Source organism: Poecilia reticulata, linkage group LG17 (assembly GCF_000633615.1).
Source record: "Poecilia reticulata strain Guanapo linkage group LG17, Guppy_female_1.0+MT, whole genome shotgun sequence".
NCBI lineage: Eukaryota > Metazoa > Chordata > Actinopteri > Cyprinodontiformes > Poeciliidae > Poecilia > Poecilia reticulata.
In genome coordinates this window covers 23,967,440-23,990,870 of record NC_024347.1, presented here as the reverse complement: position 1 = coordinate 23,990,870, position 23,431 = coordinate 23,967,440, and the positions used below count along the sequence as shown (strand labels likewise).

The 23,431-nt window shown below is 41.1% G+C and overlaps 2 protein-coding genes and 1 long non-coding RNA gene across 3 annotated transcripts in view; 1 reads left to right on the top strand and 2 right to left on the bottom strand.

The window, feature by feature from the left end:
- LOC103479765 (uncharacterized) overlaps window positions 1-11,220 on the top strand; it is a 19,700-nt gene extending 8,480 nt beyond the window's left edge. The window contains exon 4 of the long non-coding RNA XR_001777487.1: window positions 10,251-11,220. This is a non-coding gene — a long non-coding RNA (uncharacterized LOC103479765). The remainder of the gene's footprint in view (window positions 1-10,250) is intronic.
- Window positions 1,687-19,824, bottom strand: LOC103479763 (neurturin). The gene is made up of 4 exons (XM_008434397.2): window positions 17,075-19,824; window positions 16,474-16,924; window positions 5,723-6,008; window positions 1,687-5,209 (listed from the first exon to the last, which is right to left on the bottom strand). Exons 3-4 carry the CDS (start codon window positions 5,979-5,981, stop codon window positions 4,776-4,778), a joined length of 693 nt encoding a protein of 230 aa, XP_008432619.1. The 5' UTR covers window positions 5,982-6,008; window positions 16,474-16,924; window positions 17,075-19,824; the 3' UTR covers window positions 1,687-4,775.
- Window positions 19,825-21,371: 1,547 nt separating this feature from the next.
- Window positions 21,372-23,148, bottom strand: LOC103479764 (la-related protein 6-like). Its single transcript, XM_008434398.1, has 3 exons — window positions 22,741-23,148; window positions 22,478-22,664; window positions 21,372-22,375 (listed from the first exon to the last, which is right to left on the bottom strand). Exons 1-3 carry the CDS (start codon window positions 22,785-22,787, stop codon window positions 21,482-21,484), a joined length of 1,128 nt encoding a protein of 375 aa, XP_008432620.1. The 5' UTR covers window positions 22,788-23,148; the 3' UTR covers window positions 21,372-21,481.
- Between the last annotated feature and the right edge of the window lie 283 nt (window positions 23,149-23,431).

The window sequence follows — 23,431 nt, the reverse complement described above, 5'->3', positions numbered from 1 at the left end:
TTTTTTTTTTTTACAAAATCACTATCACAATTGTTTACCAATATCTAATTACCTAAAGCCCTTTCCCCATTGTCAAGTCTCACTGGCTGATTCGGTGTGACCCAAGTTGGGTCCGTCTCCACTGGCAGTGTGTTCCTCACTATTGTGGGYGGGAACACAGGACTGTGGGTGGGGCATGAGCTCTCTGGAACCATGGCCGCTGTTTGCCTGGACACTGCAKGGTTTGAGATGTTGTTTGAAGAGTTGGCATGATTCAGCCTTTCTTATTATAGTGATGTAAATCACGGGCCAATCAATGAATGCCATCTGCTGTCAGTCAAATCACTTGCATGCGATATACAGCTTGTATTACCTCTGAATTGGTTACATAAGACTCAGAAGAGCCGTGCAGGATTTGCAAATGGAGAYGAATTTGGCTGGGGCGTATTGAGGCAGAACCAGTTAATGCCACGCCCATGGAGAAGCGGCTTAAGTGAATTTAATAAGCGTATCTGAAGCATTTATAAATATCCACTTCCCTTTTTTCTTAATGTTGATGCTGATTGTCTCAAATGTTTTAATTAATAATCTGGAATCTTCTGTTTCATTACTGTCTAATTTTGGCATTTATTTTACGCTCATTAGTTCTAGGCCATAATTCGATGGTTCGTCTTTAAGAAGATGCTTCTTGATTTGACCTTAATCGTGTATCAGTATTTCTAATCGTTTTCGAAAAGCATAAACAGAAACATTCTGATTTTAGTTTAGAGAAGTAATCATTTTCCAAGTAAAGTCTTTGAGAGATGGAACAGTAAGTGATTTATTTTGAGCTGGAAATACCCTTTTAATGACAGCTCAACAGTGAGAGTGTCTGAGGTAAATTAAGTTTATATTCAGAAATKATCCKAAGCCATTTAGTACAGCATTCAATTGGAAAGAAATTCATGCGGTCATTAATATTAAGCTATAGCTAACATGAACAGATAATGACCCATTAACATTCCATAATCAATTAACTTCACTGGCTAATAATCAAAACATCCTTTCACAGGGAAACGGTCAGTAGCTCACATACAGACYTCTGTTCCCYCTTCATACATGACTTGAGTCTCAGACCAGGACTCATAGTCTAAAACACAAATCTGTGTCGAGTCTGAAGTCATTTATTCTCCAACTYGAGTCGCCATCTCCGATGTGGGTCCGCTACAACTTTGYGACTAGAATCCATTCACGGTTGGTTTTGATCTTTAAGATTGTAGATCTGACACAACCAGATCTACATCTTAAAAAACTGAGAAAAAGTAAGTTCCTACTCTGTTAAAGATTTGAAATGACAGCCGTCCACTTTCCTGTAACTGCAGATCGTAATTCAGGCCACCTGGCAACCTGCCAGGCGCTTTAAGCTTTTGTCACCAGCGCTGTTTAAGACCCTGGCTGTGRAGCTGTTGAGAAGCATGAGTTCAGAAAGTGAATCTTACATTGTGATGCAGTGTTGGGACAATGCTGCTCTGTTTTTAATCTTCTGTATGGTTTATTCATTGAAATCTGATCATCGGTGTGTCTGAAATCTTAACTTTCATTGCAGGTTTTGGGTTCTTTTAWCTTCTGATCAACATCTTGCATCTTTACCTGTTTGTTTGCTGTTTACCATACATACCCAAGTACCTGAGATCTGAAAATGTGCAACGAAGGAGAAATGAGCATCCACATGTTTAAAATTATCTTTATTCAGCAGTCAATATAGAGTGTAAGATAAAACATTTTTGGCACAGTTGCTTGATGATAAAAAGCTGTCCCCTTTATGTGTGATAATCTTAATAAATATGAAAATCTATAATTTATTTCCGAAATAAATACAATATAAACTACAACATAGATGCACCGCATCAGCACCCCTCGCTTTTACCTTCTCATGAGGAAAAACAAATATGCAAAATAGCTGTACTTCAGGCAGTTATTTCAAACCGCAATAGGACGTCAGAAGGTGAGAAGGATGCATTATTATTCATGTACACAGCTTATTACGCTCCTAAAAGTCTACCAAGCAACACAACACAGAGGCATGTTCGGGGCCAGTTGAAAGGCTGTACAGTACAGTGGGTCATGGGTCAGAAAACACTTTACAGATGGGTAAAAACTTCAGCTTTCTGCTTCTCGGAGCAAAAAGAAAACATTCCACTACCTCTTCCTAAAACCATTCATCTGGTTCCCACTTTCTCCTTTTTTTTTATCTTTGCAAATCAGTTAAATCTGGTTCAAGAGAAAAATGTCACAAATTTCACCCAGGGTTACAATTTGAACAAGTTAAATTATCTTAAGCTTGAGGGGAGATGTTTAATGGATTTTGAATTGTTGGCAAATTTTCTTTGGTGAAAATGATTCTAGCTCATGTAAAGATGCAGACATATTGGTCGGCACTCCTGTTAAAGATATGTACAAAACCCCAAACAAATAAAAAATGCTTTATTTCAGTAGCATAATCGCAACCTAAATAAAAAGTTGGGAAAATATAACATTAAATTTGAGAAAATTTATTCAGTAGGGGAAAATCCCATGCTAAGCAACAGACACCATCTACATCTCTGTTTTATTGGGAAGGATGTCGGGAAACGCCCTAGTCTAACATCAATATTTAGCGTTTTGGCCACCGACACTCAAAATGAATATGTGGGAAAGCGCATCATCGCCACTGTTAATTACAGTGGAGGATCTATGATCCTGTAGGCTTGTTTCTCTTYCAGAGGTCCTGAGAATGCTAGACTACATGAGATTAACTCTTCAAAATACCAGGTGGTTTTAATAAACTCTGGTGAACTTGGCCAGAAAACTAAAAATGAGTCCATACAGGATCATTTAACACGATAGAGATCCAAAGCCAAATCAACACAGACCTGGCCATGACCATCTCCAGTCCTAAATGAGGTCGAAACCTGTTGGAAGTACAGAATTCACAAGACGGGAYCCATGACTTTAGATCACTTAGAGACGGGGTGCAAAAAGGACTGGTCAGAGATGATGTACCCTGTCATTGTCATCTGCTTATCTGAGCTCTGTAACACATTTAGAAGGCAAATCTTGATATTCTTCTACCCAGCTAAGTTCTCTAGCATGTTCTATTGGGTTCCCAAAAAACTCTTTGGACAGAAGTGATGCATGGTCCCTTCGAGAGATATGCTGTAGGGTCTCTTCAAAGTAAGATTTATCTGAAAGACGTCCCAAGCACGGCTCTCAGGCAGTATCCTGATCACGTCCCAAAACCACCTCAACTGATATCTTTCAATGGGGAGGAGCAGGAGTTTTTCCAAACACAGATCTTGTAGACCTGTGTCTAGTGTATATCATGAAGCGTAGGTGTGGGTGGGATTTAGGTGGATAATCAAATGGTGAGCTTTTCTTCTTGACTGTACTCTCTCCTCAAATTACGATCTGGAGAAGTGATCAAATTACCACAGATGAGGCTCAACTCCATCCAAACCCAACTCCAATATACTTGAATTCCTCCTCTGAGGCAGAGATTGGCCTCCATCTTGGAGTTGACCCTCATGCAGGCCACAATTTTCAGCCTTATGAAGCTGAAGACAACTGAACCACAACATCTACAATAACCAAAGACAGATCTGTCTATAAACTGGACCAATTGATCATTACCTGCACCCATCCAAACCTAGGTGGACTGGTCAACCAAGCTACTATGACCTCTTTAGCACTTCCTTGAAGGTAAAGCTCTGTGAAGACAAAGTGCTGCATTACAATGCTTTACCAGAAAGGTGCACCAATAGTTGCACCAAATGTGATTTATGTCAAAATAAATATTTTCTTAGCATGGTCATAAATGCACTCAAGTTGAAAATATTACCTTGATATTATCCTACTGCACTAAAGATTTTGTACATATCTGTACCAGGGGTGCCTGATTGATTATTAGGGGAAAGTATAAGATTTGTTCTTCAGAATGCAGATGAGGAAGTTTTTACAAGAACACATGTTGAGAGACTCTACACAATATCAATAAATGCAGTTATTATGGGTCTTGTACCAGGGACTAAAGCAAAATTCTTTCTTTTCTTGATAAATGATAAGTAACACTTTGTTTTCCCTGTGTAATAAAGCTGCAATTGGTAACAATAAGTACATAAAACATACAAGTACTATTAGACTGAAACAATTGAATATCTTTTTGGACACATCTCAAAAATATATCTGTGTAAGTTGTGCTGTAGTGACTTTTTTTTTTTTTTAATGAACGTGTATTTTATTTTATGGCTTCAATGTTTTTCTTTTTTTTATGTGCCTGACTAGTAATTTGTTGGGATGATGCGTCTGTCAACTATGAAGTTTTGATAGGAATTTGAATGAAGTGCAGTAACAGCGATGATCCGATCCACCCTGACGCATCGTTCTGAATCTAAACAYGTACAAATGACTACAAAGAAACAAACCTCATGTTGCTAAACTGCTGTTAACACCATAGTTTACAGTGTCACTACACAGATAGAAAAGATATAAACATGTATTTGTTTGTGCTGTCATTTTCACTTTCTTTTCGTTTTTACGTGGAATCCAAACACGGCTCTCGCCATCCATGTGATCTGCTTCCAACTGGCGGCGACAGACGAATTCATTCAAAGTTACTCTGTCAAAAAGGGTTCCCATGGAAACGCCACAAACGTTCCCCCATAGTTTCCTCCTCTCTGCTGGTGTTTATATTCCTTTGTTTGTCCATTATGCATCCCTTTCTGGATCTTTCAGCAGAGGCTTGGAGCAGCTTGAATAAGTGAGAAGTTCATTACTTTGGGTCATACACACCCACAGCTCTTYGCTGATACATTAGTTATTATGTTATGGGTCTTATTTCCATAGTAGCCAAGGCTCTTTTCAAATTTAGTGGGTCGGCAGCAGGGTTCTTTGCTAACTCTGTTCTTCCGACCCCTCCCAAGAATGCCTTTTTCGACCATGTGCTTCATGACAAGGTCATAGTTCAGCTTTTTTTTATCGCATTGACCGCTGCAGTACTGCAGCTGTATCGTCTCGTCGCTTTCGAAGCCAAGACCGAGTTCAGTCACGGTTAGTTCCAGCTTCCTAAGGGAGCAGGGTCTGGATTTGTGAGCTCTCTTAGTCCTTCGAGTCTGGGTCATGCCAAAGGACTGGTCCCTCCTTCTCTTTCTGTCCAGCAAGGTTTCCAGCACGTGCTGAAGCTCTCCCTCCGTAAAGCTCTGCAGCATCACAGAAACTAAAAGAGATGAGAAAGATCAGCAGCTGTGTTATTGACAGGTGACAAAAGGGAGACTCATATCAGACTTCCTTGTAATTTTAAACCAAACATTCAAAATATCGAATTTGACAGAACCGATGGTTGAGTGAGATAGGGCGTTACAGTCGCTGCATACAATGAACTACATGTGCCAACAGATGAACTCTTATTTGCTTATTTTTCTTGCATTTGCACTGTCTGTCTGCACTGTATCTCCACCAGCATAACAAAGCATTACTTTTCCCTGAAGCCAACTAGCTGATAAACTGGTGTACGAAGCAAAAGTCCTATATATTCCCTTCTGTTGACGGTTGTGAAGGTCTTATGGAGAGTCGATGAAGTATGAGGTGCAGAGGTTGTTTTAGGATGTTAAAACCTGCTCTATAAACAAATGTCATGCACTAAGTGTTCTGACTGAACCGTGGCAACGTATTCCCATGACTCCTTATCTTAAACCAGACCAAACAAGATGAAAGAAATGGCGTTTCTCACACTCTGATAGCAAGGAGTTCATGTTGTTGCCTGTTGAGCGCGTCTTCCGGCGAAGATTTTCGGTCTGCCAGGGCAGTACTCGTGGTTCAGCTGAAGATATTGAAGAGGATTTGGGGGACGGTTCTGACGTAGAAGATGCTCGCGGATRTTTTGCTTGGACTCTGAACTCTCTGATGGAGGCCATGTTTCTAATGAGGAAGGTGGACAGGGCTGCAGCACAGAGCACGAAGGCAAAAGTAGCACCTTTCCATAACTTCATCTTAAAACGTGGGGGAGCATTGAAACTCTGCAGAGAGATGGAAACAGAAAAGAGACAAAGTTCAGATAGTTTGTCAAATTTGAAGAGCAGACATAGATGTGAAAATAAACCCATGTATGCTGTTAGATTTCTGTAACTTTCTCCATCGGTGCTTTTGTTTTAGCAYGCATTTACTTTTTTTATTCTCGAATCAGTTTGTCTGAGGGAAGAGCAGATACGTATATAAAATAATGGTGTGACTGCATTTAGGGTGCTCTTCCGTCAGGGGGCAACACAAGTACTTAAAGAAAAAAATACTTTAAAATTAAATAAATCAAGTTTATTTGTATAGCACATTTCAGCCACATGGCAGTTAAACAAGTGACCTTCCTGTTGTTCTGTAAGAAAGAATGGTTGTGATGATGTTGAAAGGGTTAGGGTAGACTTGTTTGAAATTAAAATATTATTTTTCCGTCATATTAATGCATTTGATATTTTCTAAACATTTTAACTGATCAAGCCAGAGATTTTAGAACRGGGATGTCAAAAATGTGGCATGGGGAGCCATTTGTGGCCCTTGAAATGATTTTGGTTGGCCCCTGACCACAAGTCAACGATGATTTAAAAAAAARAAAAARRAAAAAAAATCTGGCCGSCAAAATGGAAAAYAATTGATGGCCCCCAAAAATTTGGAAATTGTCTCTTTTCCTTTTAATAAGGCAAAAGTCCAAAGCCCTTTTTAATGTTATGGATCTTTAGTGGCATACAAATGTATTGATTTATTGATTCTTGATTTATGATTTATTGTTGAACAGGAAAACTGTCACAAACTATTTTTTATATATATATTTTTAAATAAATGAATTTTGTGGCCCACCACCAGTTTAAATGTTCACATTTTGACCACTAGAGTTAAACGTTTGGACACCAGTGTTGTRCATTTTGACATTCAAGAAACCTTCAGTATCATCAGTGTAACTTTATTYAGCAATTCAATCTAAAAAGTAAAACTCTTATATAATGCAGATTCATTACCAACTGTATGATGTATTTCAGTTTTTATGATGAACGCTTACAGATAAGAACCCCACATTTTCTATCTCAAAATATTTAATCTTTATTCAGAAGTGTTAATCTACTGAAGAGCTTTCCCATGTTTTGCAGAGTATAGGAGCTCAACGCATGGTTGGAGCTCATGTTGCATGAGCAGCAGTCTAGCATGGAAGAGATCAGGATGTTGTTTTTCTCAGGTGTTAAGATGGCAGATGGCTTTAATAGCTCTGAATCAAACGACCGGTTCGTTRGCAAGTCTTTGCCAAATGTGATGGGATCTTGAAGAGGTAATTCAACCATTTGATTAAGCTGTGTTGGATCAGAGATKCATCTAAAACCAGCCAATCAACTTCTGTGATGTTGACGGCGTCTGCAGGAGCAAAGTTCTGCTGGAAAATCAAATCAATCAACCAAGAGAGCTTGACGGCAGAGGGAAACATGAAATGTTCTAACATTTCCTGGTAGATGTCTGCACTGACATGATAAAGTTGACAGAGTTTCCCCCCACAAAACATGTCAAGCCCAATGGTAGGGATGCTAAGGCAGCCCACCATGTTTTTGTTTATAAAATTTTAAAAATTACATAAGTACAGAGATGCACAAGCAGCCATCATGATATGAAGGTGAAGGGACAGTGCAATTGGTGTGCATCCCTTCCCGCCCAGTTCAGTGTGTAAACTTTATACCTAGCTTAATCCGTCTTTACTGTCATTGGTGTATAAAAACCCTATTTAAAATGAACAAACAACACTTAGCCTAATGGGGGGCAAGTAAAGCCTGGTGGCCCGCCAGGCGTATAATGCACTGCGGAAACCCTGGTGGACAAGCGGCATGCAAAATTTACTTTCTTATGATTAGGAGGCTTTGGACCACCAAGCAGCAGTTAGTCATGTTCCGGATATGTCTGACTCCATGCCTTGAGAACCTCTCCCAAACTCTCGAAGTGGCTCTCAAGCTGTATTTATCTGTTTTACTGGTGCACCTTTTTCTGACACTTCAACTAATCTTTCCATTAATATGGATGCATTCAGACAGATGTTTTAGCAATGACTTATCCATTTTGTGGAGGGTGTCCACAACTGTCTGCATGACTTTATCAAGTCGGCAGGCTTCCTCATGAGTGAGTCAGAACAGAACAATCTGAATTTTGAATCTCTTTAATGTGTTTCCCTCAACTTTTCTAAGTTTTTCAGAAACTTTTTGATAATAATCAAATATGCTGTCTTGTAACTTCCTGGCCTCTAAGAATGCAGTTTGTGTTTCAAGTTTGCCTCGTCAAACTTACGCCATCTGGGTGGATTTTTCACCGTTTCACTGCTTGGATGACAATATAAACTTCTTTAATTTATTTGAATGTTTCTTTAAAGAGAGCAAACACATTCCTGCCATTACAGGAATCTCTTGGCCACACCTATTTGCTAAGTAGTGTCTGATGAAGCCCTTACGAACATGTGTTTGCCTAGATCCCATTATCACGGAGGGCCCAGCCCTCCCTCCCGCCACAGCCGCCACAAAAACTCAATTTAGAGTAATCCAGCCTCACGTTCCCCCCCCTCAAGCCCTCTTTCTGGTATTCAAGACATTTTGTTGTATTTTTCATGTCGTGTGACAAGTGAGCAAAGCATTTCCTCGGATTCGGAAATGGTACGCTGGCAGAGACTTAAAAGCAAATCCAGACCAGTCTCGCAAAGCGTTTTGCCAGACTGGAGCCTGTAGCGTATACGTACAGGCTGCTGGGTTGTTTACAGTGAAGGGGAGAAAGCCACATATTTCTGCCGCCTGGTCCACTACAGGAATGAAAATACAGCATGAATATGATCTGTAAATCAGAGTACAATAAAAAGAGGGCTTATGCATTTCAAGTTTTTTTTATTTATTTTTTTTGTTTTTAACGAGCTGTGGGCAAATTATAGAAACCACTGAATGTGAGGGTTTTGGACGGCACAAACAAACAAACTCCATGCTTGAGCGACCGAAGGATAAACGCCATGTAAACATGAACCAGTAGTCCTATCAGTTTAAGCTCGACTCGTCAATCATAATTCCATATAGGTCTGAGATGCTGAGRAGTCTCTGCGCAATACTATTCATTTGACAGTCAAACRTGTCGCCCAACAACCTYGTTTAATGTCCAGTCTATGTAAATCAGGCGTGGAGCAGCAGCCCTTGGATACGTATGACATCTACTCCTTACTGCTCATTCTGATCACCAAACAAGATCAACTGATGTTCCATGTTTCTGCTGGTTTAGCGCAATTAAAAAAAACCCAAAACTTTTCTGTCTTATGTAATTTAATGGGTTTTCTTTTTTTAACAGGCCATTGCTGAAAATGAGAATTTGCTCTCAATCAACTTAACCATTTAAATAAAACWTAAAGTAACACCAACAACTTAAACTAGATATAACATGAAAAACCAAACAAGGTTCCTTTGCACCGTGAAACTGGATTCCAATATTTTTCCTGCCTGGATAAAGACGGAAATACCTTTTTTCCAGACTTTATTCCCTATCAAATTGTGTAAAATATTGTCCTCCTTTGTGTGCTTCCTCTGTGTACGGCAGTTTCTTTTATTCCTTCCTTCATTTCTCCATCTCCCTTATGTTTTTCTAATTTCTTCCTACCCCCTTATGTTCTTCACTTTTCATTCTTTTTAAACATTCTTCCAGCCCTGTTTTTCTTCATCTCCTAGCTCCCTTCGTTGTGACCTTCCATCTTTCTTTTTTTGCTCTTAACTTCCTTTCTTGTCCCTCTTTGCATYATATTTACCTTTCTTCTGTCCGCTTTTCCGTCCTTTTCCCTACTTCCTTYACTTTAACATCTTTTTTGTGCTAACTCCTTTCATTGTTTTGTCATGTCCTTCTTCTTTCCTTTGTATTCTAACACCCTTTATTTCTATATTTTATGTAATACTTCATTCTTTCTTTTCWTTCTTGTCTCCTACCTTTCTTCTTTGTGTTCCTACTTCCTTATTTCCTCTCCTGTACTGTTGTTTTTTCTTTTGGTTCTTCCTCTATTCAATTTCTTGTCCTACCATGCATTCTATCTCCATCCATCTTCTGTTTTTTTTTTTGTTTTTTTTTCTCAGGTTCCTCATTTAAAGCCTGCCCACTGCAGAAACGTTCAGAAAAATCCCCTTGCCTCCTGTTCAGAGTGATAAATTGTCAATAGTAATAGAGTCAGTTTGTTATGATGAACGGCCCAGAATGAGATCACTGTTTGCTTCTTCTATTAATAGGTCAGTTTGGGGCGATTACTCATCCCCGGGAGTTAGCCGTTTCACACCGCAGCGATGCGTCAGTGTCCTCAGCTCGTTAACTCGRCGGCTCATCTCGATAAAACAATTACCTCGTCAAGAGGAGATGAGGCCTCCGGCGTGTCAGTGGCTGACACTGGACGAAGCCGAGCCGCCGAACGCTGATCTCACGTCCCCTGAAGACGCTTTGATTGTCATAATTGCTCCACTCAGAAACACATTAGTCACATCTGCAGTCGATTGCCAGCAATAAAAGTGCCAGGGAGCATTCGGCAGCTTGCTCGGACGGTCACGGAAAATTAATCAGCTCAGACATTTAATATCTACCTCTGGCCTTTACCGCTGAGGACATAAATACACGGATACTGATAGGGAGGAAGGAGAAGTGGGGAGAGGGGGCATTGGTGTTTTCTTTTGAATTGAAATGGAAAGACACCATGCAAACGGAGAGGCAGAGTAACGCAGAGGATACAGTGGAACCCCMGAGGACTTTTCACCAGAAGGAAAACCCATCCTCAAAAAGAGACATAAAAGTACAGATGAGCTGCAAAGACAACTCGACCAGCTCCCACACATCCTCAACATGTCTGGCTCTTCACAAAAGCATCACGTGGCGATGTGCCCCTGCACGCTGCTGTGCCGGAACAGAGGGCGATTTAAGGTGCAAGGCCCAAAACAAACTCAGAAAATCCTCCATTCACGAACAAACGAGCTGATTCCAGCCAAGGAAGCCTAACGCCTTCAATATCACAACTTTTATTAAGAATCGGCACCTGAAATGTTGACCTATAGAAAGTATGCCCATGTACAGCACAGTACAATATGTGGCTTTGCCCAGGGCGCCGCACAGTATGAGGTGTCAAAAGATCAAGAAAATTTTCACCTGTTTATCAGGAAATATTTGCTTTGTGCCATTATCATTTGATACTTAATAAAGAGTTGTTTCTTTGCAGGATCTATCTACTTCATCAGTCTCATCCTATCTATTCCATCGTATCTAGGGTGCCTGTCATACCAGAACCACTCACTCAGTATTTGTAGTCAACACCTGGTTGTACGTTGAAGCGAGATTCAGGTATATACACTTTTCTATTAAAACTGTAACCGTTAGTTACTGTCCAGTCTTTGGGTGTTTTTAGGTCTCGTCTATGCGCGGTCAGCTATCTGAGAAAACAAATACACTTTGTGTTTTGGCCTTTTATCCACACAAAAAGTCAATTTAATATAACTAAAAATGATTATTTGTTAAAACTGTGACCAAAGTGATGACTTGAGAAAACTCTGCATTTGTTGTGTACATTTGAAAATGGAGATTTGGGATCCCTGCATGACAGTCTGACAAATAATGCGCCAGTGTGCATACTTGCTTGCATACGATTCCCAGTTGACATTGTCTTGTGTTTTATTAACTTTATAAAGTATGTAAAAGTAATTCAACCTATAAACCTGTCTATACAAATGAACCTCCTGGAGCCATTTTTAATTCCTAACAAGAGGTTGTGTTTGTTTTCTGATTGGCTGACATGTCTTAAATTTGCTCTACACTGCCCCCTATAGGTTTGGCATTTTTAAAACAATGCTCAGAGCTTTTTGTGCGGGTTCATGTGGATGAAAACTTTTCTGAAACGGATCCTGTGTGTAAAATATTTCTTAAACGGTGTGGCAAGACTATTCGTTTTTATAAAGACTCTGCTACAGGCGTACTAGGCCTTAAAGTGTAACAGTTGAGGTGTAACCCCGTTGCGTAAAGTTAAAAAATGTGGATCACCACCAGCTGAAACAGGAGAGCATGCCCCATCTCAAAAGGGTGACAAAAGAAATCGGAGRTTTTAACCAGCATTGACATGTCAATGGATTAAGACGGGTTACTTTAACATCTGCCTGTTGATTCAAGTGTCTCATCTTCCTCTTGACAGATTTCCAATCAGGTTTAAGTCAGATGAAAATTAATGTGTTCAAGAATGTTCAAAACCATCCCGGAGGCATTATGCATGCATCAACGCAAGCAATATGCAGTTGTAGGCCAGTCCTCRAACATCAACCGAGYTCTTGTTTCTACTCAAAGATTGTATTATCTCAAATGACACAATAAAATTGACGTGTTCAAGAAATAATTGGGTCAGTGGCCGTGGTGCGGCTAAGCCGACAGTAATGTAATTACAGCGCCATGGCACTCGCATCCTTCCTTCCTGCTGCTGCCAGAGGGAGAAACTCGACACAATGCCACGGCCAATCGAAGATGAAGCGGAGAACTGTCAAAGTGGGCATAGGTTACATCAGTGGTTAACACCAGCAGACGGGGGGGGTTTCTTGTCTGCCGGCTTGGATCTGGACCAACACTGGAGAGATCACAGACGAACTGAATGAAGAGCTTCTTTGTGCAGATACCAGCTTTTTGTGCCTCACTACTCCAGCATTTCTTCCTATAGACTCCCTAAATACAGCCTGTTCTGTCTCTCAGTAACTCACACACATGCCATAAACACGCACACACTGCCGTGGCGTGGTTTCACTTTTCTCAGATCATCTGACGCAGACRTGCACAGATAAACTTTCCAACCCTGCGGTGTTCACCAGAGTTCCCATCTCTGCTTTCATGTTCCTACAGCAACATCACCCAACACTAGATTATCCAGATTGCATAATACCACTGCCTTTTGATATTAAGAACCCCCCTCGGGCCTGACTTTTTGTGTTTGTGTGTACATATATTTATGCCACTGCACAACCGGGGCATCTACCTACAGAACATGAATGCCCTGCTCCACCCATGCGGCCAGCTGCTTCTGCACTGCACTGAACACACCCTGTAAATACCTGCGCTGGAAAGAAAACAGCAGCATAACAAACAGTGGCGAAGGCGCCTACTGGGTTGTTGCAGGGAAACAACTTTYTTATGGAGCCCCATAGAGGCCTAGTCTTGTGTTTTCCTCTCTTAAGTGAGCATCAGGAGGGCCGGGGACAGTGCCGGGAGAAGGTAATAGGGACATATTCCAAAGATCAGTGCGGGATTAGCACTAATGCCTGCCGGGTTTATCTGTAGTCACGTGGACAAACACCTGGCTSCAGTGTTGGTGCCTCTGTGTATGTGCGTGCGCGCGYGTGTGTGTGTGTGTCAGTGCTAATCCATCTGACACCTCAAACTCGAGGGTTAGGCCAGCATGCTCTGAGAGAGAACAGGCGCCTCTTCCTCTAAAACCCGCCTCGAATGTCAGAGTAATGAGGAGGAGAAAAGCGACAACCTTTGCGAGTCGAATCTGTCGCTTTGGCGCTCAAAAACGGTTGCGACATAAATTGGGTGATCTGAAGCAGGACTTGTTGTCCTACCAGCATTTGTTCTTCCTGATGAAATAAAAAAAAGTTAGGTAAAAAAAATGCCTTGCAATTTATTTGCGCAGCCACATCAATTGACTAGAGCTCTGTCACACAACAACCAAAGGATCATTAAAATAAAGCCTGGAACTTGTTAGTGTGAGAGCTGCTGTTCATTACTTAGGACACAATTTTACACACATTTCACACATTCTTGTGTTTTTCTACTTGGTGGCTTAAAAAAATGTAAGTTTGTGGATGGATGAATACGGATTAATAGTTGACAAACAGCCTTGTACAGGGCACTGCTACTGATCCTGCTGCTGTCCAGGTGGCACTGTGTGCACATTTAATTCCTTTAATTAGAAAAAGTGTTGATTTACAAAAAAAAAGTGTACATATCTAACGGATAAAGAGAAAGTTTCATGACAGCTGGATTAGAAACAATCTTGCCTCAGCACTATTTGTGTGGCAGAGATTGATGTTATGTGGGCTACTTTCTAAAGAAGAGTCCCTGAGCTGCTATTCTGGACCTTAATCTGTCCACGCCAGATCCTCTTTTAGCACAACAGCATCGACTCTAAACCCTTGTTAAACAGGCCGATGTTTCTGCCGCGGAAGGTTCGGTGGCCATCTGCCACTCTATGAACTCCACTTTCAAATCTGAGCAAAAGCAATGGAAAGAAATTAATATAATGCTATATGTAGTGCTGTAATCGTCCCAGGATTCAGAAGAGTGGTACTGCATGGTCATTTTTAAAAACTAATCATTGACTGGTTGTCGATATTAAGGTGTAGTGAGGTTTTAATAAGTTTTTTTTTTGCAAAACTGCTCAAATATTCTGCCACCACAGTCATGGTTTAAAATAGAGGTGCACCAAGAAGTTGGCTTTTGACTGGAATTCAGTTTGAATAACCAGCCGATAGAAAACTGAAGGACCGTGTTCTTCACATAAACACTTTGTGGATAGTGTGTCTGCATGAAAAGACTCTATCGACTTTCACCATAACTGGCAGTTAGAAAGAGAAATCCAAAGAAGCACAGAGATCTAAAAAGTAATTTAAAAGCACACTATATATCCGGACAGCGAGAGAGAGCAAGACTTTAAGCAGATACCAGAGTGGCTAATGAGTGAAAAAGTTTGATTGGGAAAATGTTGATTTATCTTTTCTGAGTTAATCTGAGTTAAGGATTTGCATTCTCTCAGTAATACATGAAGAAACTTCCATTTCCTATGTTTCATTTTAAAACACAATTAAAATTTTCCTCACATTTAATTATTAAATGAAGAACATAGGGGAAAAAAGTATTTTTAAAGCTTGTCTTTTAAAAGAGAAAAAGTGATGCCGGTTTTCCTCTACCCTTCTTATTGCTGGACACTGCTGGTCAGCTGGTTGAAAGAAGGTTCCCAGAGTGTCCTTGTCTTGAAATGTGGAGGCAAATTCATCTCTTTAGAAATATACCTAGTAGTAGCAAAAAATCAGCAAAGTYATGATGCTCCTAAAATGATTCCATCTGTTTATTGAATGCCAATCGAGATGATCTCACTGCTTTTATTTCAAATATTCCTATTGCTACCATATTGGTTACTTCAGTTATAACTATGTTTATAGGTTGGATTTGTTGATTTTTCTTTGATACACAGACTTAATTAAAAATAATCATAAAGTAAAAGCTTTTGAGTGCTCATTGTGCAGAATGTTGTATCTTCCTGCTTTTCTGCTCTTTTCAGAGTCACAGGTTTAACGAACCCTAACTTTGCAAACCAGCTGTAGTTTTAAAGGAGCATTAATTTAACAGTGATGAACGGGATTCATCTACTTTACTCTTCTGGTAAGCAAGGGAAAAGTCTAGAAGCTTCCTTTATAAAAAGAACAGCATACAGTAATAATTTAAAAACCGTGATGTACCGTAGTGGTAACCGGTTCATGCTTGGTGTTAATATTGTGGTTCCGGTCAGAACAACCTCAGATGCCGTTTCCCTTCTTATCTTGTCTGATTTGTGCTGTGGTTATCATGTCGTGCTTATTCTTCCTATAATAACCACCTATATTTACTCTTTGAGAACATTTGTTTAATGAAAGCTCTTAAACACCTAATTTAACTTTGGGGTTAAGACGGTACAGTTGTTCTGGAAAGCAGACCTTTGGGGAAGGAGAATCTGCTGGTGTGTCGTTGATCTCACGCTTTAGCTCCCTCCTGCCACAATCAGATTTGTCAGGTTATGAAAGTTGAACGCCTCAGTTGACTTTAGGCTTAACCTCGATCAGGCCTCTTGGGGCACAGCTAGATACAGCGTAATCTGTATGTATGATATGGGCTTAGTGCAAAGTGGATCATCACTCTGATAAAAATAATCCAAGAGGCTTCACTGTTTTTTACAGCACATATAATATTTTATTATCTCAATCCACGTAATAAACTAATAAAGCTGCAGCTCTGTAAAAGAAAATGAGTGGAGGACTGAATGCCTTTGCAAGGAGCAATCGGAAACCAACTATGCATGAAAATGAGGCACACCACCACCACATTGGTTGAGTGACAGAAAAAAAACTAATTTTTCATTTCTGAAAAACAAACGTGTCTGCTTACTGGGAGTGAAATAATTACAATAACCATCTACTTTTTTGGGGGGGTTTTGTGCTTGCTCCAGCTTGGTGGCATGCCCCCTTATAGTCAGTGGCCACTACTCTGCAAACATTTCGTGCCAACCCAGCTGCTGCGCACCGCTGTCATGCGGTTGCAGCGAGGGCCGCTTGTTGATACAGATAATCCAACGTGTGTTTTCTGCCACTCAGGCACTTAGAGAGGCATCTCTGTCAGCAGCACCTAACGCCTTCCCACTTAAGCTGCCAGCTTAAACTAGCAAAAGAAGATGTGCGCTGTCCTTACCGTTCGGCCTGCTAATCCAGACTTAGCTGCGTGGCGTCGGCTTCAGCTGACCTCCTCAGGCAAGTGCTGACTGGGTACGTCCATCTTCATCACAGGTGAGGAGCATAGGTGGCAGGAGTCCTTCTCTTTTCCCATGAATTGTGTCACAACTCCTTCGCCTTGCGAGTACAGGAGGTGTCCTGACTTGATTCAGGTCCAGGATGTCTTATTCTTTGATCATATTTGCTTTTCCATTGAACTCTTCTGAGTGGTGCAGATCAAAATCAACATTCCTCTGAATGTAAGCATGCTCTTTGTGGCACCCAGATTGATCCATTCAAAAGAAGAAGAAGGTGGGGAGGGAAAAGAGCTTGAAGGGACTGTAGGCTTCGGTTCAGAAAACGCCCGTCAACATGTCTCTTCGCGCAGAACTTCTTGCTCTTCTGTTTTGCAAAAAAGAAAAGCCTTTAACCTAAAACAGAAGGGGAGAGCAGAGCTGAGGTGCAGTGGCATGCAATAAACAGATCCCACAGATGTCTTAACTTTTATCCCATCTGTTGAAGGACTCGTGTTCCCTCAGAGCACTTTGTCTTCACTGATGGAAGGACAATGCACATCTTACCCTCTTTTCCAGCAGCAGGTCCTCTGTTGTCCTCCCGGGGGGGAACTCTGTCGGGTTGAGAGGATGGGTTAGGGTGAGGAGGGAGAGCGTGGTTACTCTAAGTGGAGCAGAGAGCTTCTTTCTGATGCCTCTGCTTGCCTCTCCCCCCCTCAAACTGTTGCTCCTCCTCCTCCATAGTTGTGCTTGTGGGCCGAGTCGGATTACTCCTGATATGTTAATCTTCCTGGCTCTAACTCCAGGAGCACTAAAGGATGCTTTGGCCTGAGCAGGAGCTTACATTCACCTTCTGCCGCAAGGGAGTCTGCCATCTTAAGCAGGCAATTGGTAATAGCCTCAACTGGGCAGATAGGGTCTGCTGAAGCAAGTGCTTTCCAATCATTTAGGGGGAATTAGGAAAGTTCACAATTGGTTTAAAAGGCTCTGAGACAACATTACAACCCATCTAAACAGAGTTATCACAAAAGAAGTGTTTCATGATTCAATCTGGAGTCCGCCGGAGATAAAACCATGACTCTTGTTGAGGATCTCGCATTTCCCTCCTSTCYGGACCCGTGTTTCAGCCCGTGAGCCCTCGAGCGGCAAATGAGGAGCAGATGGTCGTACTTTTGGAAGGTATCAGGCAGTCCAGACTGCAATCTAAATAAATACCCTGTTCCCAGAGGAAATGTGTCAGGTGCGCGGGGTCGGTAATGTCTAAACAGAATCCAACCTGTTTAGAGATGAGCTAACCGATGCACAAGATCGGAGGAGACGCCACGAAACTTCACAGGTGTTGCTTTTAGGGAGCATAAACCTTCTTAATAAATCAGCTCAAGAGGAGTGTCTGAAGCCAGAGATGGATAAATAAATTTGAACATRAACCAGCAACACAACAGGAAGCAATTTATTTGCTAACAATTATCTTATTCTAACAACATGACTCATTCGGACACACTCAGCCCAGTGTCAACACAAATCATAGTTTACAGGCRAAGATGTGGTTCAGTGTTTACGTTCTATGCCTCATAGATACTTTAGAAATGAGTGGGAACAAAATGGAAATACCAGAGGAATTTCCTGCCAGCTTTTAAGTTCAGATGACATAAACCAAGGACCTAAAACTGGTTGTGCTTTTGGCGCTTGTAGTGATACCCAGAAAAAAGTATTTCTAACCATTCAAGGATAATTACCAGCCACAGACATGGAGCTTCCCCTCAACATGTTTAAACACATGAATCTTTATTTAAAACTGAATTTCATGAAGAGAGAAGCGTAGTGGGGAAATTGCTGCTCTTTTTGTCCCTTTGCCACTTCATACATGAGATGTTTTAGTTTTTTCTGGGCATGAAATGTGGCTGTTCACAGCACAATGTTTCATCCAAGGAGAACTACTGGACTATGGATCCAGAAACTACACCAATCCCACCTCGACCATCTTCCAGATACAATCTAGAAATTACTTTGCACAGTGGCATTCTGACAAAGCAATACTTTCTAGAATTTCTTATCTTTGAATAGATGGATTAATTTGACAAACAGAGGTTGAACTGTGCTCTGTACATGAAAGATGATACAAACTAACCTGCAGCCGTTTCTGTTTTCAACCATCAAGAGTCATATTGGACTTTGAGGCTGAAGTTGGTGGAAAAACTTCAGATTTTAATTATTGTAATTTATACTTTAGATGACCTTTCTGTTTATTTCTCCCAACGAGGAACAAGGAAATTTCCACTTCTGAGTACAACTAGATAAATAAAACATGCAAATCTGATTAAAATTGGCAGTATTTTTAGTTTTGCCCAGGAAGGGACTTAATCCCTAAGGTTGCAAACAGATTTGCGTGTTTGTGTATGAATGTGTGCCTGTGTATGAATGTGGCTTTGTGAGACTTATAGCAAAACAGTTTCTGCAGTCGGAGGCTTTTTCAAATTTGTTGTAATACAGACTGCTACAGGAGGTCTTTCCTGCCCAKAGCCAGATAGAGATGGCTATCTGCCCACTGCCCACACTTACAATGTGTGTTGTAAATGTTACAACAACATTTAATTTCTCTTTGGGATCAATAAAATATTTTTAACTGAATTTGAAAATAACTAGGAAAGTGCTGTATTAGTTCAGTCCATTTACTAATTAAAGGGGATAATGTAGAGAACTTCCAACGCGGACAACTGAACCGATGYAAACKGCCTTCTTTTAAGTTGAAATCTGGATTCAGATTACAACAAACCCAGTTCAACTCTATCTTAATATCAAATCAGACAACTGGATAGAGATATCCTAAATACTGTGCTACTGCAGTGTCAACTGAACGCCTGCAACCTCATATAAAGTTTGCATATACTTGAACCCATTCAGAAATGCTTATAGCTACCTATTTTAATAATTCAAACACCAAATGTAACTTAATATGCCTTTTTATATACAGTTTAAACTGATAACTACCACAAAAGCTAATATCTACGGTCTTCATCATCTCTACTGTTTAGGGTACAGCCAATAGGCACCAAGAATGTTGCTCTTGGATTGACTGCATTACAAATGACAGCATTGCAGCAACTTCTCAAGCTGTATTTTATTTCAATTATTTTTGAAGTGCTCTATGGGAAAAATTAAAGAATTATTCAATTTTTTGGGGAATAATATGAAGTTCTATTAGCMAAAAAATTTTCAAAAAGGRTGGGCTCCACTGTACTACTGCTATTATTTTTGTCCTAATGTATTTTTTTTAGATGACAAATATACAGTGTGCTACTGCAGGTATTACTTTTTTTTTTTTTGTACATGTAGCAGCCCTATTGAATTTTGAGTGGTGTTGGTGACGAACCTTCAGCTTTCCTGCTTAAAATACAAAATAAAATTCAGGGGATATTTCTGTTTATTTTTTTCCACACTAATTTCAGCTTGAACATTCAAACAAAAATGTTTCAACCAGACATGTTTTTTTTTCAATATGAAAAAACACAACTAACTGAAAAAATCCAAACCTGTTCTTGGAACTATAAGTATTTACTGAGATGGTTCCTATTAGAAAGGGAGATTATAAAAAGTAGATCTGTCTTATTGTTTAAAGTACAACGGAGATCAACGATGTGCCAAGAAATCAAGACAGAATTCCTCGTCTTTCTAATAGTCGGGGTGTTTTTCTGGCAGTCGGCAGGTGCAAATCCCACCTTGAAAACGCGAAGCAGACATGATTATCATTCGCGCTAACTTTGACATAARGTTCAGTTGCGGGCCAGAACAGCGCATGTAAACATATAAYGACTTCCAGTTAGCAGGAGAGGTCATGCTTTTGTAGCCTTGAAAGGGATCCATCGGCACAGAAACATTTCCTAACACTAGTCAGGAATATTTCTGCTTTATACATATTGTTCACAGATGTGTAAGTATTCAAAGCCCAGCCCCGACTGTTTGCTAAAGCCTAACAGCTGTTAATTGCAAAATCAAGTCAGAGACAGCGCGAGTCAAACAACGAGTTTGTATACACTGAAAAGTCTCTCTCAACAGCAAAGATTACGTTAGTCAGAAAGACATTTGCGTTTGAACACACAAGAACAAAGAAAAGGAAAATCAAAGAATTCTTCCAATCTTTATATGATCAAGATCCATATGCTGGGGATTGAACCTTTTCCACTGGGCGTGGATGAGTGGAGAACCGCTTTCTGTTTAGTTTGGGGCAAGATTTTAAGGAAGCCCTCAATCAGTAACACTATAAACAAACCATTCCAGTTGAGGTGTCATTAAAACGACTGGAAATCAGGCACAACCATTGCTGCTCTCTCGTCTTGCCCAATCTGCGGTTTGACGATTGGACAAGTGGCCCTTTTGCCAAACTGTCATCTCGGCGAGTGGAAAGCTACTTTCCAAAGACTCTGAGTCTAAACAGATATTTCTGCACAGAAAGCAGAAGGATAATGAGAGCTTTGTCTGGCTTTTTTTTTTATGTTGACAGACGACCACATTTTGTCTGAGAGACTTGGTAAGGTAAATGGCTCCTGGCTGAGGAACAAATATACAAGGCAATTTGCTACTATGATCAGAAGAGCAGAGGCCAAGAGGTGAAGATGCCTCTAATCTTTACATAAAGAACCCTTTTGGCTTTTGGACACGTCCACTTCAGATTCTTCTGCTGCAGTTTAGGCTACACCCTCTCCCCCCTTTTTACATGTATTCAACCCCATTCAATTACAATCAATCTAAACTGTTTAAACGCATGATTAAACTGAACAAAGTGTCAGGAAACTCTATTTAGCACAAGTAAATGCTGCCCTCACCTGTCGGTGGTTCCTAACTACATGCAGAAATGACTGAACATTCATCAGCAGAACTTAATTCTTTAATGGAAACAAATTTTCTGTCTTCTTGTGTCAGATTTTTGAGTGTTTTCTTCTCAGCTCAGTCTTCTTTCTGATCTCCTCTAATGCTATTTCATTCAAGAAAGTCATATTTCTGCCTTCTGCCATTAAAACCTTTGGTATCGTCGGGTCCAAAGGGCTGACGCAGGACTTTTAGAATTAAGCCAGTTGTGTTCAGGTGCTCAGCCGTCTCCAGCTTTGCTGCACTGGCTGCGGATTTGCGCTTTAGTACCCACGGGCACTGAGAAAACGGTGTGTTGCGGTCTCCGGAGCACCAGTCTGTCCAGCTGTATCTCTTAGTTAATCCTCGCAATGACTTTTGACTGCAGCTGGAGTCCTCCTGGCCTGCTGGAGGAGGATATGCTTCTCCAGTTTCTTCAGAAAACCTGAGAGGTGAGGGAGGGTCCTGCTGGAGCGAAACCTCAGAGACGTTCTGAGGATCTCCCATAGAGCATGTGGCATCTCCTTTGTTCTCCAATGGATCAAACTTATTGATGCTCTGCACTGACTGCCATCCCAGCGGCACCACACACAGGCCCCTCCCATTAATCTTCTCTTCTTCTCTGAGAGAGCTGTAGGCCCTACGGACCGACTCCAAACTATTAAACTTCATCACGGCACACAAAAGCTGGCCGAGCTCTTTGTGACGTTTGGCGTAGCATTGCAGCTCTTTGGGAAGCTCCTCACCGGGATGCAGGATCCAGACTGACGCGACGTCACCCGGCGAGTCAAACCTCTGGAGGATGCTCAGTAAGAGCGAAGGCTGCCCCGGGTCAGCTCCGTCCTCTGCGCTCTGCTCCTCTAAGGCGTTCCAGATGAGGAGGAGCCGGCTGGTGGGGGAGCACATCAGCCACTGAGGGAGAGCCTCTTTGCGTCGCACTTTGGTGCATTCTTCGTTCAACTCCAGGAGGTCTGAGCACTCTGCAGCCGCTAGAGTCATGTACCAGTTCGTGGTCAGAGCCTTTATCTGCGGCAAATATTTAACATTTTAGCTTTGTTTGCATTCTTACTGCGTTGTTTCTAATCAAACTGCGTCGGAGAGCACACAACACCTGAGAAGTACATTTACCTTTTTCAGACAAGTGAGAAGCTTGAGACTGACGTAGCCCTGCTTGTTCTTCTGCATGTGTTTTAGCAGGAAGCCGTCCTCCGCCAGGTGACTGTCGGAGAACATGTCCTCCAAGTGGTCTTTAATCTTCAGGCAGAGTAACTGTGCTTCATGGTCTTCTGCATCCTGGTTGGATTCTGCACCATTTCTACAACACATTTTACAGTATTCTGTAAAAGCCAGCAGCGTAGGTTAGTCAAGCCTACGGTTTGACGTTTTCTTACCCATTCAGATCACTCATTGTGCCTCCTAATGGTGCCGTTTCTGGCATTTTCCACGTCAAATACAGGTATTCAAAAAGAGAGTAACAAAAAAACTACTGCAGCGGTATAAAACAGAGTGCGTAAAGTTTGTTTCTCCAGCCACAGTAATGCCAGTTGCTTTGTGTGGTATCCAAAACAACATTTTGTAAAATGCCACAGCCAGAATTCTGCCCAACACAATGCAGCCCCACAAAAACAGAGAGAACTTGCAGTCAAAACAATTTACTCTGCTACAAATGAGCTTCATGTGGGCACACTATTAGCCGTCATGAAGTGAATATTATTAGCGCCAAAACTAAGCTGCACAGCAGAGATAACAGCAGCGCGCCGACACAAAAGAGCAGCAGCACCATTAGAGGTGTGAATTTCTGCAGTGCAGTTTAGAGCCGAGCGCACAATTGAATCAGAAATGTGATTCTGCTTAATTCCAACGTACACAATGCTGTGCGGTCTATAGAAGCATTTAAGTGTAAACAAAACCTGTCGCTTAAATCCAGCTTTATGTTCTGCTTTGTGTTCTCATGTCCTCAGATAGGATTCATCTGAGTCGGCAGGCCGTGCCACTGAAGAGCAACAAATCTATCACTTAACATTCATTTGCTTTAAGAAAGGTCCTTGTTCATATGTATGATACATGTATTACAGACACAAA

Coding starts and splice junctions, on each gene's coding strand:
- LOC103479764 (XM_008434398.1), bottom strand. CDS start 22,787: ATGCCAGAAACGGCACCATTAGGAGGCACAATGAGTGATCTGAATGG. Junction 22,665..22,740: donor ACAATGAGTGATCTGAATGG/GTAAGAAAACGT, acceptor AATGTGTTGTAG/AAATGGTGCAGAATCCAACC. Junction 22,376..22,477: donor TTCTCACTTGTCTGAAAAAG/GTAAATGTACTT, acceptor TATTTGCCGCAG/ATAAAGGCTCTGACCACGAA.